At 39.2% G+C, this 19,312-nt stretch overlaps 1 protein-coding gene across 5 annotated transcripts in view; it reads right to left on the bottom strand.

Moving 5' to 3' along the window:
• Nucleotides 1-19,312, bottom strand: part of ADK (adenosine kinase) — a 300,352-nt gene that overhangs the window by 154,594 nt on the left and 126,446 nt on the right. For all 5 annotated transcript variants that reach the window (XM_075025725.1, XM_075025723.1, XM_075025724.1 and 2 more), the window contains one exon: nt 6,109-6,281. In XM_075025725.1, the coding sequence (XP_074881826.1) occupies nt 6,109-6,281 (173 nt within the window). The remainder of the gene's footprint in view (nt 1-6,108; nt 6,282-19,312) is intronic.

The following is a 19,312-nucleotide window of genomic DNA, read 5'->3' on the forward strand; positions in this document are numbered from 1 at the left end:
TTCTAAATGGATCAAAATACATAGCACAGTTCTGTGTCATTTCATCCCAGGAATATGCTTCGGGCGTGTCTCTTTAATTCTAAAGCCTAAAGGTAACGAGAAGTAATGTGAATTTGGAAAATTAAAAAAAAATAAATTATAAACAAATAAACCAAGCCTCTGTAGCAGTACATGTAACAGGGCAAGAAGTTTCATTCTTGATGAATATTATCATTGCAATGACAAGAAGTCCACTGGAGAGCCAAGTAAAACCAAGAAAGACATGTGCATAACTGTGGTAATTTTCTGTAAACCAAATTTTAAAAGCACATTAAATCTTTCAGTTTTGGCAAACCCATCAAGGACTTAGCCGGAAAAATCTTGTCTGTCTATGTATGTTGCTAAGTAAAAAGCAGTTATGTTCCAGAAAACTAAGCAAAGACTCTCTGTATGTTTCCTTTCACTTACCACATGCCCCTGAAACTGTAAACCTAGCTCTCTGTGGCTACATCCAACTGTAGAGAAGCTCTGCACATGATGTGTAATAAAAGATTGTTACACTGAAGACAAGCACCAAGCTTTTCCAAATTAAAACTGTAACTCTAACAGCAGTAAGTTCAACATGTGGGACACAGAGAAGGTAGATGTTTTTTTCAATGAAATATGGTAATTGGATACAGCCAGAGTGCTTCAAACCAAACAGCTTAATGGAGACTATGTGCATGTGGGTATTTCTGAGCAGAATGCACAAATCACAGTCACAGATTATGAGGGAGTGTAGGTACTACTTCAGAGTTTAATCATGCATTAGGATTTTCTTGAAAAGCTCTGAGAAAATGTCATGGTTTAACCCCAGCCAGCATCTAAGCACCACACATTCTCCTCCACCCAGTGGGATGTGTGATGGGTTGACCCTGGCTGGACGCCAGGTGCCCACCAAAGCCGTTCTATCACTCCCCCATCCTCAGCTGGACAGGGGAGAGAAAAATATAACAAAAAGCTTGCGGGTCGAGATAAGGACAGGAGAGATCATTCACTAATTACTGTCACGGGCAAAACAGACTCAACTTGGGGAAAATTAACTCAATTTATTACAAATCAACCAGAGTAAGGTAATGAGAAATAAAACGAAATCTCAGAACACCTTCCCTCCACCCCTCCCTTCTTCCCGGGCACAACTTCACTCCCGGATTTCTCCACCAAGCCCCCCAGTGGCACAGGGGGACGGGGATGGGGTTTACGGTCATCACACGTTATTTTCTGCCGCTTCACCTCCTCAGGGGGAGGGCTCACCACACTCTTCCCCTGCTCCAGTGTGGGGTCCCACCCACAGGAGACAGTCCTCCACGAACTTCTCCAACGTGGGCCATTCCCACGGGCTGCAGTTCTTTACGAACTGCTCCAGCATGGGTCCTTTCCACGGCGTGCAGTCCTTCAGGAGCACACTGCTCCAGCGTGGGTCCCTCACGGGGTCACAAGTCCTGCCAGAAAACCTGCTCCGTGGGCTCCTCTCTCCGCAGATCCGCAGGTCCTGCCAGGAGCCTGCTCCAGCACGGGGTTCCCACGGGGTCACAGCCTCCTTCGGGAACCCACCTGCTCCAGCGTGGGGTCCTCCCCAGGCTGCAGGTGGAGATCTGCTCCACCGTGGAACTCCCTAGACTGCAGGGGGACAGCCTGCCTCACCAGGGTCTTCACCACGGGCTGCAGGGGAATCTTCGCTCCAGCGCCTGGAGCATCTCCTCCCCCTCCTTCTTCAATGACCTTGGTGTCCGCAGGCTTGTTTCTCTTACATGTTCTCACTCCTCTCTCCGGCGGCTGTTTTCTCCCCGTCCCAACTTTTTTTCCTTCTTAAAAATGTTATCACAGAGGCGTTACCACAATCGCTGATTGGCTCGGCCTTGGCCGGCAGCGGGTCCGTCTTAGAGCCGGCTGATATGGGCTCTCTCGAACACAGGGGAAGCTTCCAGCAGCTTCTTACAGAAGCCACCCCTGTAACTCCCCTGCTACCAAAACCTTGCCACATCAAACCAACACATTCCACCCCTCGCCTCTGTGCATCACATTTATAAGAACTATCATTAAAATCTACATTCATCACACAAAATCTTCACTCACATCAACAAAAATAATTCCCCACACCAAAATCAAAATAATATCATCACAAAACCGACAAAAAGTGGACAATTTACACACAATCCACCCCTCGTCCCTTCACCACAATTACAACAATAAAAACTCCCCACTCATCAAACAGCTCTTAACTCTCTAGCTGCATTCAGTCCACGTTTTGCCCATGACGGTAATTAGTGAATGATCTCTCCTGTCCTTATCTTGACCCGCAAGCTTTTTGTTATATATTTCTCTCCCCTGTCCAGCTGAGGATGGGGGAGTGATAGAACGGCTTTGGTGGGCACCTGGCGTCCAGCCAGGGTCAACCCATCACAGGGATGGCAGAGAGAATCGGAAGGAAAAAGGTCAAACTCGTGGGTTGAGATAAGAACAGTTTAATAGAACAGAAAGGAAGAAACTAACAATGATAGCAATAATAATAATGAAATGACAATAACAATAAAAGGATTGGAATATACAAAACAAGTGATGCACAATGCAACTGCTCACCACTCGCCGACTGATGCCCAGTTAGTTCCCGAGCAGCAATGCCCCCCAGGCCAACTCCCCCCAGTTTATATACTGGACATGACGTCACATGGTATGGAATACCTGTTTGGCCAGTTTGGGTCAGCTGTCCTGGCTGTGTGCCCTCCCAACTTCTTGTGCCCCTCCAGCCTTCTTGCTGGCTGGGCATGAGAAGCTGAAAAATCCTTGACTTATTCTAAACACTACTTAGCAACAACTGAAAACATGAGTGTGTTATCAACATTATTCTCATACTGAATCCAAAACATAACACTATACCAGCTCCTAGAAAGAAAACTAACTCTATCCCAGCTGAAACCAGGACAGAAAAGAAAGCGTATTAGTATTGCTAAGCTAGAGTATTCAGAGGGGTAATCACAAATTAGGTCAGAACCCTTTCCTGCAGAAAGCTACACAGAGTTATCAGAAACAATGAACATTCACATCAGGGCTTCTGGAACATAAATATACACAGCCACTTACTGGGAAAACCAGGAGTGCCATTAGCCAGCTCCTCCAGAAGAGACAAGAAAGCTGAATTACCTGAAGAAGGAAGTTAGCACGTACCTCAACTGGAACAAGAGATTAATCAGTAAGTAGAGTTATCAAATGGGGCCAGGTTGAAATGATTCTTACAAATATAGAAAATGCTGAAAACCAAGAAACAATCAGAGGGTAATTAAAGATTGAGAATAAACTTGCTCTCACTAGAAGAGGTGGGGTTGCACAATGAAGTCTTTAGCAGCAACCATCGGCCATTTTTGTCTATCTCCCACAGAAGGAAATAAGTCTCTTGTACTCTCTGCATTCTCTCAAGCACTCTCTAAAACAAGTGATTGAGATTAAGCCACTGTCTTTAGTATTTGAGCAAATGGTTGATATTAAGAGAAAAAAGTGTTTTTTGTTAGCAAATCAAAAATATGACTTAATAAATTAAAGAAGTACTTGCGGACATTTTTATGAATAAATTTACCTAGATTTTTAAATTCCATTGAGATGCATGGCAAAAGATGCACGTATTTTTCCTGAATTCATGATGTATGTCTATTGACAGTCTGACTTCAGTTTCCCATCATGTCATCTAGGAAATGGTGATTGCTACAGGATGCATACACAGACACTACGTGACTGAAGAGAGAGAATCATAGAGCAGAAACAACTTTATTGCTTGTCTTCTCTTTGAAAAACTGAATATGGATCCTGGAGATGAAGGGGCAAGTCTGCAGACATAATTAACGTCAAAACTCCAGATGAAGATGAATGAACTTCCTTCCTCCACTGAGTATGTACATTCATTCCTGAGAGTAAGACATTATGTATGACATTAAATTGGGAAGGACAGGTTGATAAGCTGGAGGACAGGGCTGCCTGTCATTCAGTGGATCTTCAATAGCCTGGAGAATGGGGCTGGCAGAAACTTGAAGGCAAATGCAAAGTCAAGCAACTAGAATGGAATAACTTCCACGCAACAACATAAGCTGAATGTTGACAGGGTACAACGCAGCTTTGCAGAAAAGGACATGGAGGTGCTGGTGGACCAGGCTTGGAACACGAGTCAGCAGTGCACCTGCACAAAGAAGGATAATTGCATTCTGGCCTACATGAGCAAGCACGCAGCCAGCAGGACAAAGGAAGTTATATATTCCGAACAGAGGAAAACCCCTGTTCTGGTCTGCAGACCTCATCTGGAGTTCTGTCTCCACCTTTGAGCTTTCCATTACAAGGCAGACACCGACACAATGCAGTGAGTCCAGCAGTGGGCCATCAAGATTATGAGGGGGCTGGAATACTTAACAAATGAAGAAAGGCTTGGCTAAGCCTTAAGAAGGGGTACCTAAAGGGAGACATTCCTGCTGTCTTCAAATATCTAATGAAAGTTTACAGAGACGATGGAGCCAGACTATTCTTGGACACAAGAAAGAACAGACACAAGCTGGAAGAAGGAACATTCCAGCTGGGTATCATCAAAAGAATTTCTCCCATGAAGAGTGGTCAAACACTGGAACAGCTTGCCCAGAATATCCTTGGAGATATTAAAAACCCAGCTGGACATGGCCCTGAAAAACGTGACCTAACTTCAAAGTTGGCCCTGCTTTCTGCAGGGGTTTGGACCAGATGTTCACTCTAACTAAAACTGTTCTAGTGTTCTACATGTTATATGGAAAATTCTCCCTCCTCTGACTCTCAGTTCAGTTCATGTTGCTGCCTATTGCCTTTGCTAATTCTGCCCAAAACATTCACCAAGAAGTTTGGTGTGGATTTTAATAACGGGACTGCTATCTTACCTTAATAAATTCTGCTAACTCCTGATACTGCTTTGAAAGGGAAAGAGCAATTCCTCAGGATCAATGGCACTGAAAGCCACAGAGGTAAACCAAAAAGGATAATGGCAGATATTTTGCTCTTATTCAGAGCCAAAAAGAAAATATTCTTCAGGGTAACCAATAGCATTTTCATTATTGTTTCAATATCTAGTATCAGAAAATTTAGATATTGGCAGAAATCAGGGAAGGTTCGTGTGTGCTGGTAACATCTCAAGGTTAAGGCAGACATGACTGGCTAGTTTTGAAACCTTTAAAAAGTCATGAGGAGGTAATCAGTAAAGAAGTAATACATAAGTTCAAGTGTTGTGGGTGGAGGGAGAAAGAAGAAAGCAAAGGGCCATGCTCAAGATAAATGCTTATTGTCCTCATTATCTCTTTCTGAAATTCTTGGTTTTATTGATTTTATTACAATGCCCCAAATAAATAATTCTATAAATGGGTTCTTACTTATGGAATGCTTTGAAACCATACAAAATACCACAAAGACATTGTTCATAGTCTACAAATATAAGAAAGGTTGAATAGAGTTTTGGAGAAGTGATTTTTTTATATAGCAAAGACCATCCAAAAAAAAGTAGCAAATGAAAACATGAAAGCCAAAATTCAGAAGAAATTGTTAAGATGTAAACATACAGAGTTACAGCTATTAGATGAACATCTCAACAACTGAAACAGAAAAAAAAAACCCCACTTTTTTCTTCCTCTTGTATAAAATCAAATTAACTCTTTCAATCAGGCTATATGCTGACACCTATCCTCTTTAAATACATTATCACCTGAAGTATATTCTTCATTTGCCAATCAAGTATATGCCTTGCATGTCAATCAGGTTTCCCATATGCTGCATAAACATACTTGTTAACCAGCTTTTGTCTCCCACATATTTTCTCACTCCAGAGCAACTGGAAGCTATAAAGTTCAGAAAGAAGTAGTATATTATTATCTCACACTTTTCTGCCATAATAGAACTGCTGTTCTCTAAAAGTATATTAATACCACCCAGCCCCAAACTATGAGCCAGGCAGTCCTGTGTTGTTTCAAACCAGTGGTAATACTTCCCTTACCATTCAAATAACAATTTTTCTAGGCCAAATATTCCAAACAAATTAGGCTCCACATACTATGCTGAATGCATTTATATCTTCAGAAAATATCAAAGGCCCCTGACCTGTTATCACTAGTGATGCAGGCAGCACAGGTTCCTGTTGGTTCTTCACTCTGCTCATAGTAATGGGCATCCACATGAGCTTCCTCAGCCTTCTTCTTTAAGATCTCTCCAAATTTATCTTTGCCAATGCACCCAAAGAAAGTTGCAGCTTTGTAAGGGCTCTGAATCATCCACTGCAGATTGACAGGGAAAACAAACAAACAAACAAAAACAAATACAAAGTTAGCATGCCTGGTATATTATTTTTTGCCATTTTTTTCTCTCCACTTTCCATATTTAATTCTGTGCTTACAGAGCACTGTGACATACAGAACAATTCTATGCCTGAAGTAAAAAAAATATGGTACATCAAGGAAGGGAAGGTCCAGCAAAGAATAAAAAATTAACCCTTAATGATCCCGCTAAGTGTTTAATACCTAATGTAAAACTTAAATACATATAGTTCACTATCAAATAAAGTAGATTAGTATGTTTTTACAAGGTATTTCAAAATAAGTCCCTTGCTCAAAGGAGATGCCCCTACACTTACAATTAATCAAGCAACGTATGGTATCTTTAAAGAAAATTTGTAGAAAAGAAAAGACAAAAGAAACACCCCCCACCTCACCCCCCAAAAAAACAGAGAGATAGCATGTAAGGAAAACAATACGTTTGAGAAACCTAAGAGGAAACATTGTGCAACATTCACAATATATATAAAAATTAAATGGTATTGAAAATAACTATTTGTGTCTAGCATTTAATTATATGCAAAAAAGGAAATGCTCCCCATTTACACTGTTAAACCACGCATGAAAATAGCTATCTCCAATTTTATTAAGAGCAGTTCTGTCACTTGAATTGTAAAGAAAGAGTGTAGCTGCACAGTGTTGCTAAGGTGCCAGATTATTTCGTAAAGCTCCTCTTTTATTAATACAAAATATGTATCACTCAACTGTAAATGTAACTCCATTTTGTACTAAGTTAAAAAATAGCATTTAGCAGTACTGTAAATCAAAAGTGAACTAAAAAACCGTGAAGAACCAATCATAGGCCCTACTCTGCTGGTAGTGAGTCAACCAACTGAAGTGATTATAATTCACTCTAATTACAGTCAGAAGGCTTATCCACTCAATCTATAGTATGAATTAAAGGCTACATCAATTTACTGCTATACTAAAACCCTACTTATAATTGTTTCCTAATCAAGATTTAAATAAACGATAATGTCTCCATTACAAAGCAGCATTAATGGTAGCTGTGGGTTGTAGAAAGGTCAAGTAACTGAGTTGGAAATACATGCTTAGTCACATCTTTATTACTTCCAGCTCCAGAGGAGAGAAAGAAAAAAAAAATCTTTAGTCATGTAAAAGTCTTCATTAATAAGGCAAAGGTGGACAAAAGTTGCAAGGTCTCTTTCCTGCAGTAATTTAATATATATAAAGTTTAAGTACAAAAAAGACTGTCGTCAGATGGTGGCAGCATTCAATCTCTCATTCATGAAATGCAGGCTACATATGCTCTGCTAATGTATTCCATATCACTCTAAATTAATACAAATTAAGAAAACCCCTAACAAGAGAATTTTCTATGATGTCCTTGTATTTTACATACATTTGCACATACATAATACACATTTGCAGTGTTCATTCAGGATGTCTTAGGAACAGTAGTCTTTTATATTTTGAGGTATGGTTAAGTAGAACAGATTATTTAACAAGACTAAAGATGTTGTGACCTACTGTAAGCAAATATGGAACCAATTTCTACACTGGTAAGAACAGAAGTACCTGAAGCCTTGTGTCCCATGTTGAAAAGCATGCTTTACTCTCACAAATAGCAAGAATTGATAGAGATCACTATGAACAGCATTTAGCAAAGCATCAAACCTCAACAATTCTTCAAAAAACATAAGACTTCAAACTGCACCTTAGGCTTACAACATTTTATCAAATGACATAACTTTTCCATCCTTTATATATAAAGTCTGACAACATTTGGAGCAACAGTAAATAATATTTCACATCCACCTTGGGAAAAAGAATTTCTGTTCAAGTATCACAGTTTTGGCTATTGGCAGCAGCTCAGTTTGAACTCAGATGTGATACATGCCGTAACTATCACAATGCTTACTTGAAATGTAAGTAAAGTTATTCTTGAGAATCAGGGGTCACGAGCTAGGATTTCTTGAGATGAACCTCTGTATATTGTGCAGACCACTTCTATAAGCAATGGTTCTGCTCACACGTGTGATTATTTGAAACACAGGTTGATATGGTGAGGGAATATTCCCACTATATAGGTATTCTTTTCATTTGAACATCTGAGCTAAGTTAGCCAACACTGAGGAAGATGAAAAAGTAGTTCAGCATTGTTTCTGGAAAGATCCTATCATCACAGATCTCCAGTTACAAATACTCCTAGCTTCTTGGAACTATCTCCCACATATTCCCACAGTAATGGTGGTGAGGTGTTGCTAGTTGCAGAACTCCTCCAAACTGTTCCTCTTTTCCTCAGCTAAAAGGCTACATATTAGTAAAGGCAAAAAATGGACACCACATCACAAACTTGATGAAACTGAACTATAGAAATATCTCTGTGGTATCGCATTGAAGTTGCACCTAGTAGAATGAGTCACAGTGTAGCGTTCGCTACATATCAAGGTGCCACGCTTAGATCACTGGTCGGCCCGGACCAGGGAAAGAGACAGATAACACACGCAGTGTCAGCGCCAACTTCCGCCTTTTATTGCGCAGTTAATTGCTTTTATACTAACAAGGGGAGGCGGGATTACAGGTACATCACAAGGTTGCGACTAACCCTCTAACCTTCCGTGACATCGCGAGATCTTCCGAACGCCGAACCCTACATCACAGCAGGCATTTTTTGCATACATGTGAAAAAACAAGAGACAAAATAACATCTTCAAGGTAGACTCTGGAGTACTATTTAAAAAATTTGACCCTGGATTCGAGTTTAATTTTTAATAACCTGATACGGAAAAAACAGGCTTCTATGGGCTATTTCACACACCGTTGTTATTGTTGTTATTAGCAACATTTTGGCTAAAACACTCTAAATGGGAATGGGGGTCAGTCATCACAAGACATTTATCACCATGAAACAGTCATGCAGCGTTATATCCGATATTAAATGAAGGCCAATAACGAACTGCACACATAAATGCAAATTCATTTTATAGATTTATGTGGAATACGAGATTTAATTGAATGAAAAAGACTCTAGACAGAAACGGAAAATGACCCAGCTCAGCAGGGAACAGCATAATGAGTTAATTATCTAGGGTTTGGCTAGGCAGCAAGGCAGCTATTAACTAACTGTATTGACAGTCTGGTCAGAAGAGGCTGGCACCAGGCCACACCATGAATCCTCATCATCACCCAAGGGAATCTGAGGCTGTTAATGGCCCAAAGACAGAAGTGTCAAAAGTAGGAACCTATCATGAAGGAACAAGACAGCCTCAAGAGTGGGATACCACAAAGGAAACTCAAAATCTAAAGTGGTTTATGAAATCTAATGTGTTTCTCCATCCTAAAGTTTTCTACTGTTAACGCAGCTTGGCTATCAGTACACACAAGGACAAGCCCTGAGCTTTTCAGCTAGGATAAGCACCCATGACAGAGGAAGGAGCATGGGAAATAGAACACTTTTCAGATGTTCTCTTGAGTTAAACAGATTGCATTTGCCTTACATTTTTGTTGTACACAGCCTGGTAAACTAAATGTGTTTCTTGCCTTTAGTATAACTCTGTCTTAAAATTAGGCTGATTTCAAACTAAGCATCATCTACTATCAGATTACCCTATCCCTACAGGCACATTATTCCTTATGATCAAATACTGAAGCCAGCACTTCTAAAAGAGGCCAGCACCTTGGACACTCAAGGATATATTAGAAGGTGACAGAACACTTCTCTCCCTATTTCCATTAGGCTAACTTGGGCTCACAGTAGTATCTGTTCAAGTGTTTTTTCATGGTCACAGTTAACAAGGTGAACTCTTTGGCATGCTTTAGCTATCAGAGAAACATAAGAACCTTTGTTCCAGGGAGTGGATGGGAATTGCAGAGAATGGCATTGTCTTTTCTTGCAAGATGTTGGGATGCCAAGAAAACTTGGTAACAAGTAAAACTGAAGACTCAATTGTGACTTTGTTAGACTGCTTGGAGTTAACTATGTTGAACTCTTTCACATCCGCAGACTCACCTATCTCCCGCTGGTTAGCAAACGGCTTTGGAAACAACCTTTCCTCTGAGTTACAGAAGCACTTCTGGAAGCACTTCTTCCAACACTAGAAGGGACTTGACTTTGATTGGCTACTCAATGATGTCTTTTGAGAACAATATTCAAGATGAGATGACAGCGTTACCTGAATGGTACCTTACACCCCAAAAATAAAAAAATGCCCCTTCATACTACATGAAAGAAAACTGGTGGTCTTAAAGAATTAAAGAAAGGGAGAGAACTGAGTTCTTTGATTTTTATTTCCCAAGCTTATCCTATTTAGCTTGAGAATGCCATGCTTCTGCCACAGGGGCAGAGACCAGTACTCCATATCACAACACTTGATCTGCATTCAAAGCTTTTCTTTGTTGTTCCTGCAAAGTTCAAAGGAGGACCTCTACTTGAAAGGCAAAAAGCAGCAAAACTAAACAGTTGATCTCATTTACCTTACTATTTCCAGTTGCAAAGATACTCCCCCTGCAAAAGAAGAGTTTGCTACTGCTGGGTCTCAGTACACAATCCTGTAAGACTTAAAAAGAAAATCCATACTAATGAAGCTTAAGACAGCTTTATAGCCCTCTGACTAAACCAAAAATCCTTCAGGAATTATTTCATTTTACTCCAACTCTATGCTTTGCTGTAAGTGCCACTGTTAACTGGACAACATCGATAATCAGAACAAGGAGTCTGACAAAGACTCTCGCTACCGGTTCCACATTGTTCTGCATCTGAACTCCTTAGCTCCCGAATTCTTTTTTAAAGCTGCAGCCAGTAGCGCATTTCCACATCTGTCAGTTGTCTTAAACTAACAATGCCAAAGCGTATGAAGCTTTGCTTAGACTGACATACCTTCTGCACATAGGAGTTTTAAGCTGTAGACTTGAATCCTAAATGCCTAGGAACTGACAACACAACAGGAAGCATTATGCCCCTTCACAGTGAAGGATCTTCAAAACTCATTAACACTGAATACAGACATCTGAAGTGCATCTGAAGTACATTATTTGAAGCTGGACTCTTCTCTGCATGATCTGTCAAATCCGATCTTATTTTAAATTGCAGCTCACAGAGGAGAGGACTCCAAAGACCTAAAATTAGCTAAGACTTAACATGCTTGCTAAAATCTAAACAATGTTAGCAACTACTCATGAAGCACTCTTTATTAGTAAATCAGAACAGAAATGGCTTCTTTTTATCCAGTGCTATTTGGATTATCTCTTATTTTTATATTCTGGATTTTAGAATGAGTCCCTTCACTTTTCAGAAGGTTTCACCAGTCTGTTTTACCCCTAGGACACATCACCAATTATATACACAGTCCATTAAAAAACTCTTACAAATATTTTTAGAAATATTTTAGATGCTAGAAGAAAATAAATCACACCTAATCTTAGAAAACCAGATAAAATGAGAAAAAGTGGGATCAAAAACTAAATCATTATATATAGCTTAAAAACATGAGAACCTGAAAATATGCAAAACAATCCTAAAAAAAGACAGTGCCACTGTTCCAAGTGAGCTTACTTATTTCTTATGAATGATGTGATACACCTCAAGCACAACTGGAATGCAATATTCTGTTACCACTACATATATTATATCATTTAAAATCCCTACCATGGTGGGTTAACCCCAACCAGCAGCTAAGCCACCACCCAGTCACTCTCTCAATTCTGCCTCCTGGGGGCATGGGGGAGAGAATTGGAAGTTCGACAGTGAGAAAAAAAATGCATGCATCAAGATGAAATGATGCAAAGGCAATCATTCACCACCTCCCACCAGCAGACCGATGCCCAGCCAGTCTCCAAACCACGGCTACCGTGGAAAAACTCCCCCTCCCTTCCTGCCCCCACCAGTTTTATTGCTGACCATATTCCATACGGTCTGGAATATCTCTTTGGTCAGCTGGGGTCAGCTGTTCTGGCTGCGTCCCTTCCCAAACTCTTTCCCACCCTGCAGCCTACTTGCTGGGGCAGCAGAATGAGAAAACAGAGGCGGCCTTGATGCTGTGCAAGCACTGTTCAGCAATAGCTACACATGCTGTGTTAAACAACACTGTTTTGGTGACAAACCTAAAACACAGCACCATACAGGTGCCCATGAAGCAATTTAACTCTGTCCCAAGCAGACCCAGCATACCTACTACAGAATCACTGTTATGAGAACACAGAATCAAGACCCTGGAAAACGGATGAGATACTACAGTTTTGTTCCAACATCTTTGGTATCTTTTTTCCTTTTCCTTTTTTTCATTGATCAACATTTAAAGATTGCAACAGCTATTATCACATAATGGCCATGTAAGAAAAAAAATAGAAAAGGAAAAAATAAGCCTATCTTTATAAAAGCAGGCTTGCAAAAAGGAGCCCCATGTTCTGCACAGTAATTCTTCCACCATTAGCTGAAGCTGCCAAATCTTGCATGAGGAAGCCATATTGTTAAAATATATGACAACACCCTCAAGCAACTTCCAGTCAAATGAGATAAAAGTGATAGTATTTTTTAAAGGAAAAGACTAGCTAAAGCCTTGCACTGAGACCAATATCTAAATCTTATTGGGATCTGATTCAACATGTACTATCCAAATCTCTGCACAGGAGTATCTATTAGCTATAGTGTGGCGCCACAAGTTACATTTTGCTATAGTTTTTCAAATTAAGATGTCTATCAAAATGTTAATCATCCAGGAGCAGTACTTCATTCACTTCTACATTTAAAAACACAAAGCTAACAAACTGCCTCTTAACAAAATCTGTAATACAAATAACTATTTTTAGTGCTGCTATTTTTTTGTATTCCATTTCCTATCCTTTACCTCTTGCTCCTCAATTGCTTTTCCGCTGTTTTATTTTTAGTCTCGTTTGTAAGCTTCTTGCTGTACAAGGAAATACAAGCATATTTTCTGTAATTAAACATGTATTAACTGTATTCCAAAGTTTCAGTGTGGCCAAAACCTAGCTCTCTCTTTTATTGCACCCCTTAAATGTTGGCCAGTCTAGGGACCTAATTCCAATATTCCTTACTCCATCACCCTCTTATCCTGTATTTATAATGCTACAGTTCTGACTCAAATACCTGAAGTGCTGCAGCCTCTCTTCTGAAGCTCAATATATGTTTCTGAGGCCAAAGGCAGAATGTCTCCTGCAAGATCTTACAAGGCACATAACTGAGACTGCAGCTGGCCTTGCATCTGTTCCCCATTTGAAGCACAGAACCTGAGACATCAACTACCTCCTTGTTGTTTGATCTGATGTGTCACTCCCTTTCCCTTTCCGCAACATTAATGTGGTCCCTGCTCAAAACCAGGTAAAAGATGATACATCTACAAAACAGGGCTGGTCATGCCACTTCTTTATCACTCAGATGACAGTTACATGAAGGGTATCACAACAGTAAGAATTCCAGGTTTACTGGGGAGTCTTCTGCAGCTGTTTCAGTGTATACAACTATTTATGAAGAAATTTGCTAATATTACAAAGCTATGTATGAGGTAAGGTTTAAGAGTATCTGTATCAGTAAAAGAACTCAAAGATAGTAACTTCCTTGCTGAACACTGTGTGTGAAACATAGCAAAGTGGCAAATAAAGTACAACACAAAAAAGTCTTGTTACGCTGTGTCTAGAAGCTGTAGTGTTAAGCTGTTAATGGAAGCATATTAACAACATGAAAATGGAACTTCATACTTGGGTACAGTTAGACAAACTCATTGGGCAACTGTACGCTACTGTTAACCATGCCTCAGCCTTCTCTACCTGTAAAGAATTAGCACTCACTTCCTAGAGATATAGGGAAGACTGATAAGCATTTTAAAAATGCCTTAAATTTCTCCAGTGTGAAACACTGTATATGTATTTAAGTACTAACCTGTAAGTGAAGTTGATATTGTTGCAAAGTGACATTTTAGGATATTTCGCATGTGATTTTGCATATCTATAACCTCAAAACAAATCTTCCTTTTCAAAATGCATGCATATGTCACTTTCACTCCCCAGCTAGATGATGTGCAGTCTCAATGAATACACCCACACTCAGAATGACAGCAAAAATTCCACAAGTGAAGAGACTTCTTTCATTGTCTGGCAGCACAGAATTCATAAAGCACAAACTGTAAACAGCTGCCTATCATCTTCTATCAGCAATAGTATCAAAAACAGATGGCAAAGGTCAAGTCAAAGTTTATTGACAATGATGAACTTTGACAGCCTCTATTAAATTACTTCTTCCTTTAAGGTGTATGTGATCAAAGCAGCAGAGAGATTTTCACTCAGTCACATAACAAGCTATTTGTTGAGATTGAAACATCTGGTCAATATCTCCTAACACTGCAATTTCATGCACAGTTAGCAATAGGGTACATTTCTTCTCTTCTTCTTACAGGGTCCATAAGGGTGGCACATATAGCCGATCATTTCATTCAAAAAGGTTTCAATTCCAGGCATTACATACAATTGTGTCTATGCTTTATAGTATTTTAAGTCTACCTACCATCGTTTTCCATCATCACTGCTGTCTGCTCTACTGGTTGCTATAAAAGCCCACAGATATGACAAAGCACTTAAAGCTTAACAGCTTTTGACTACTGGAGTTAGAAGGCAGTTAAGGCAAGGGAGTTTTTAAAGTGGCAGGTCTTCAACTATCTGTTGACAAGAATTCCCAATGCATTAAACTATTTACCAAAGCTCTAGTAACACAGATTATAATTTTTGTTGTAATAGCAAACCCTTCATTTATGAGGAATTCCCAAGCAATTAGAGATCACCCTTTTTTCTAATTTATAAATTATTATACATTTTACACACATAACATACAACACACTATATTTCAAGTGAATGTGTGAAAATTGTAAGAATTTGATGAATCATAATCCTATTTCTCAGTCTGAAATAGCAAGAAGAGACAAAATGTTATCTATCCCAAATGCTGAGAAATGCTTGCCTTTAAAATTATGCATCTGTGTTGCCACAGCAACAAGTAGGGGGTAATGTAAAATGTACTTAATCCTTCCATTTCTAAATCCCAATCTTTTTGGTCAAAAGAGAAAGAAGGGCTAGTTGCAAACATGCCTACAGAAAGTACATTCCAAAGAATTTTCAGTTAGTATTAAATAACCTCCATTTTTATTCAGTTAACAGTTGATTTCCACATCTCATTCCCATACTGGCTGACTCCAAATAGTATCTGAACCTTAAAATTTACCTAGCAGTTGTAGAAAGACATTGACTCTAAAACTCCGCAATATAATTACGCATCTTGCGCAGGTGCTGCACCAAAGGCATAACAGAGGGGTGGGCAGAGAAGGGAGAAGTTAGACAATCTCCATGTGGGAAAATCTACAAAGTGCTTGAACAGAGACATCCCTCAGAGATGTCACTGAAGATGCCTGGGCATCTGGAGAGTGTGCTGACTTTCGGCACTATGGCATTTATTCAGTATTATCTCATTGTTCTGAAGGAATGGGGTATGTAACCTAGACTTAAAAAAAAAAAAATAAAAAAAAATCAGAATTGTCCACTAGAAACTGATGGGTTTCATATAAATGTCAGGATACAGCTTACAGGTAACAGAACATGTTTACAGGTTGTAAACATGAGCCTAAATAAGAGCCTGTCACACCATGCCACAAAGGCAGACAATCAAGTCAGGAAAGCAGCTAATTAGCTGTCACTTAGCACTAACAGCATTGCTGTAGAAATTAGTAGTTAGTTGGATTCTAACTATTTTCTCATAGGAGTGCAAAGGAGGAAACATTCCAGGAGCTCCAAACAAGTTCAGAAGTGACAGGATTAGCGCTATTAAATTGCAATCTTTTTTCAAAGAAACCCGCAACAACCCCACCCAGTTGCAAAGGGTGTAAATTCAGCCTAAACTTTACTGTATAGGTACAGCAAGGCTTATAGCACTGTGGTGGAGCATTCCACGTAAGCTGGTAAGGAGTTTATTTCTTCCAGAGTTAATAAAGAAGTTTATCCAGACAAGATTAAGAGAAAGAAGTTTAAAAAAAAAAAAATAAAAAAAAAATCTGGTGTCCCTCCTCGAACTTTCTCTCACTAGACTAGGAGCCCTCTGAATGACCAAGATGAAACTTTGGAAAGGTGATATTAGGCTTTGAGTTGACCCCATTAGGAATTAATATTTCAGAATTGGCCTCTCCTAAGTGTTATCCTGTATACTCCATCCACAGTTCCACATGGAAATGCCCTCCCTCCAAGGTTCAATATTCGTAAGGAATGATCCCTCTTCTAAGAAAGAAAAATGTGAACGAACCGAAAAATTACTGCCTTAGGACAGACAAGTCTCAGAAAAGTCTCTGGATTCCTCACGTGTGACTTCCCACCACATTTAGTTGGAAATGCTCTATGTTCACCAAAGACTGTGACTGGCACACAGACCAGCTGAGATTCCAGCAGAATACTGGATCCACAGCGTGCATGTGAACAATTATTTGGAGGAGAACTGACACATGTTCTCGCAAAATAATAAAAGTAATTGCCATAGCATTCCCAACAGAAGTACTCACTTCCTCAAAATTATAATGTTTTATGTTACTGAAACAAATCCATTATTATGTTTATCGCTATGTGTACAAACATTGGTGCCTTACCTTTAACAGTTCAGAAAGGAACAAGAATCTTTGGATAAAGTATATACTTCCACATTTCTAAATTACCTTTCAGCTTCTTATTCCAGTACCAACTAGATATAGGATCAATACAGAATACTAGCTGCAAAAGAAGTATTTATTTCTCATTGTTTCTTGCTTACTGACATCAAGAAGTCTGGACAAACTGCTGTTGCACGTAACACTCCGTTCGGTCAGTTCTTCTGCAGAGGCGATTCAACAGGTCTTGAAGTTCTCAGTGCCTGTGCCCATACCCCGGAATCCCCCTGCTCACCCACGGAAAGCCGGATGCAGTCGGAGCACCTGGGACTGCCCATGCACACACCAGCCACCCATGCGGTGCATAGGCAGGAAGCAGGCACGCTGTACCGGGCACCCTCTGTGTGCGCTGCACAGCTCCGGCTCCCTTCTCCTCCCCAGGACTTCTAGGATGGAAATTTTGTAGTCCAGTGCAGAGAACTTCTTCAAGCCTCTATGTCAGATGCTTTTGCTAACCACTTTGGAGGAACAGCATACTCTCTCCCCCCTAAGTGGTTAATATTATCCACCCATCTAAATAGATGTTTTTTTATTCAATTCGCCAATAACTGAATGGCAATGATCTTATTTTTCCTGTTTCTTGATTTCTTAAGCATATAAATACTGTATCGTATTTGCCCCAGCTCACAAGAATCACTTTTCCCCTTGCCAGTTTCATCTGTAACGCCTTTAGATTGCTGTGGTGGGATGAGCAATACCTTTGTCAAAATAATTTAAGAAGGCTTCTATTTGCCATAAACTCTAAAGACACTCCATTCTGATTCCCAAGATATCAAACAAAATATTATAAGTTTTGATTACTTTTAAACTGATGTACCCCTTCCTTCATGGTAATTTTTATATTAGATAGTAACAAATGTTAATTTTTTTTTCTTGAATTTTAACAAAATGTATGACAGAAGTCACATAAAATTATGTGCAGTTGAAAGCAGCATTTGGCACTACCTGAATTTCTTGGCACATAGCTCAAACGCTCTAGTAAGTTCAAATAATTTTCACAGAAGAGATAATTTAGTCACCAAATCCTGTGTACTTCTCAAAAAGAACTGCAAATTGCTCTTAAATTTGTTTTCTCCTGAATTCAGTCATGGTTAAGACACTCAACACTTGACTCCCATGATCAGCTCAGCCTCAGCACTAACTCTCAGACCTAATCTGGCAGAAGTAGAAGGCAAGGGAAACTTTACATTTACTAGAATGCTGGGTTTGATTCAAAAAAGAGTCAACTCTTTTACTGTTGGCTTCAAAAAATCACAGGACCTGATGAACTTCACTTTCTCTTTTGTACAATAGGAATTTTTTTTTTTTCAAACTCTAAATTCAAAATTAACAGAAAGAAGAAATTCGTACACAAAACACTAAGGAAAAGATGCTTTGCTGACAACTGTACAGCCTTGATCCACTTAATATTCTTTGAGTAAGGTGCATTTTGAAGTTAATGATTTCCTTTTCCAGTTTCCTCTGAGAAGCTGGAAAGCCCAGAACCAACTGTGATCTCAGTTAATCCAGTTTTATATTGATGTAAATTTATTCACTTCAATAGAGTTGTGTATGATTTATGCAGATGCAAATGAAATAAAATAAAATCCATATTTAGTATGACTGTATATATTATCTTTTCATTTGGTAATTAATTTTTTATTTTACTTAAAGGAGCATCTGCAAGTATGCGTGTATAGCTTCATTATTTCCATGTTTTAAAAACCTCTCCAATATCATCGCCTACAATGCATGTATTGACCACTGTTAAACTATAATAGTTAAGATGAGAAGATCTATGTCAGGGATTGACATCCAGTGCAGGAGACACTTAAAGAGTACCACTTGAATTGTTTAAAGTAAAATAAGGAAGCAATGTCTTATCTGCATCAAAGCATGTGCAACAATAAAATGCCAAATTTTGAAAAACAACAATTTCTGAAACAGAATATGGAGTACTGTCTCTTTCCTTTTTTTCCATGAACGTGGCAAACCAAGAATAAATTATAACTGCAATTCCTGTAAGGTTAAGAAACTACAGTAATTTGTTTTTAAAAAGAGTAAATAGAACTTCACTTTAAAAATATGTTTTCGATACACCCACCATCCCAAAATATTCAAGTTGCAGAACAGCTCCCTAAGCATCTTAGTTGTGTATTCAGATTTGCTGAAGATCAGGTGAATCGCCTGTCAAATCACCCAAATACCATAAACCATAAACCACTAAGTGACCACAAGTGACTCTCACAAAAACTTAGTGATAGGCATTTCAGTTCAGTCTTATGATCCTACTAGTAACAAGAACCTTTAGATATGGACAAAAAAAAGCATCTCTGAAAATGTGCT

This window comes from Buteo buteo, chromosome 4 (assembly GCF_964188355.1).
Source record: "Buteo buteo chromosome 4, bButBut1.hap1.1, whole genome shotgun sequence".
Taxonomy (NCBI): Eukaryota; Metazoa; Chordata; class Aves; order Accipitriformes; family Accipitridae; genus Buteo; species Buteo buteo.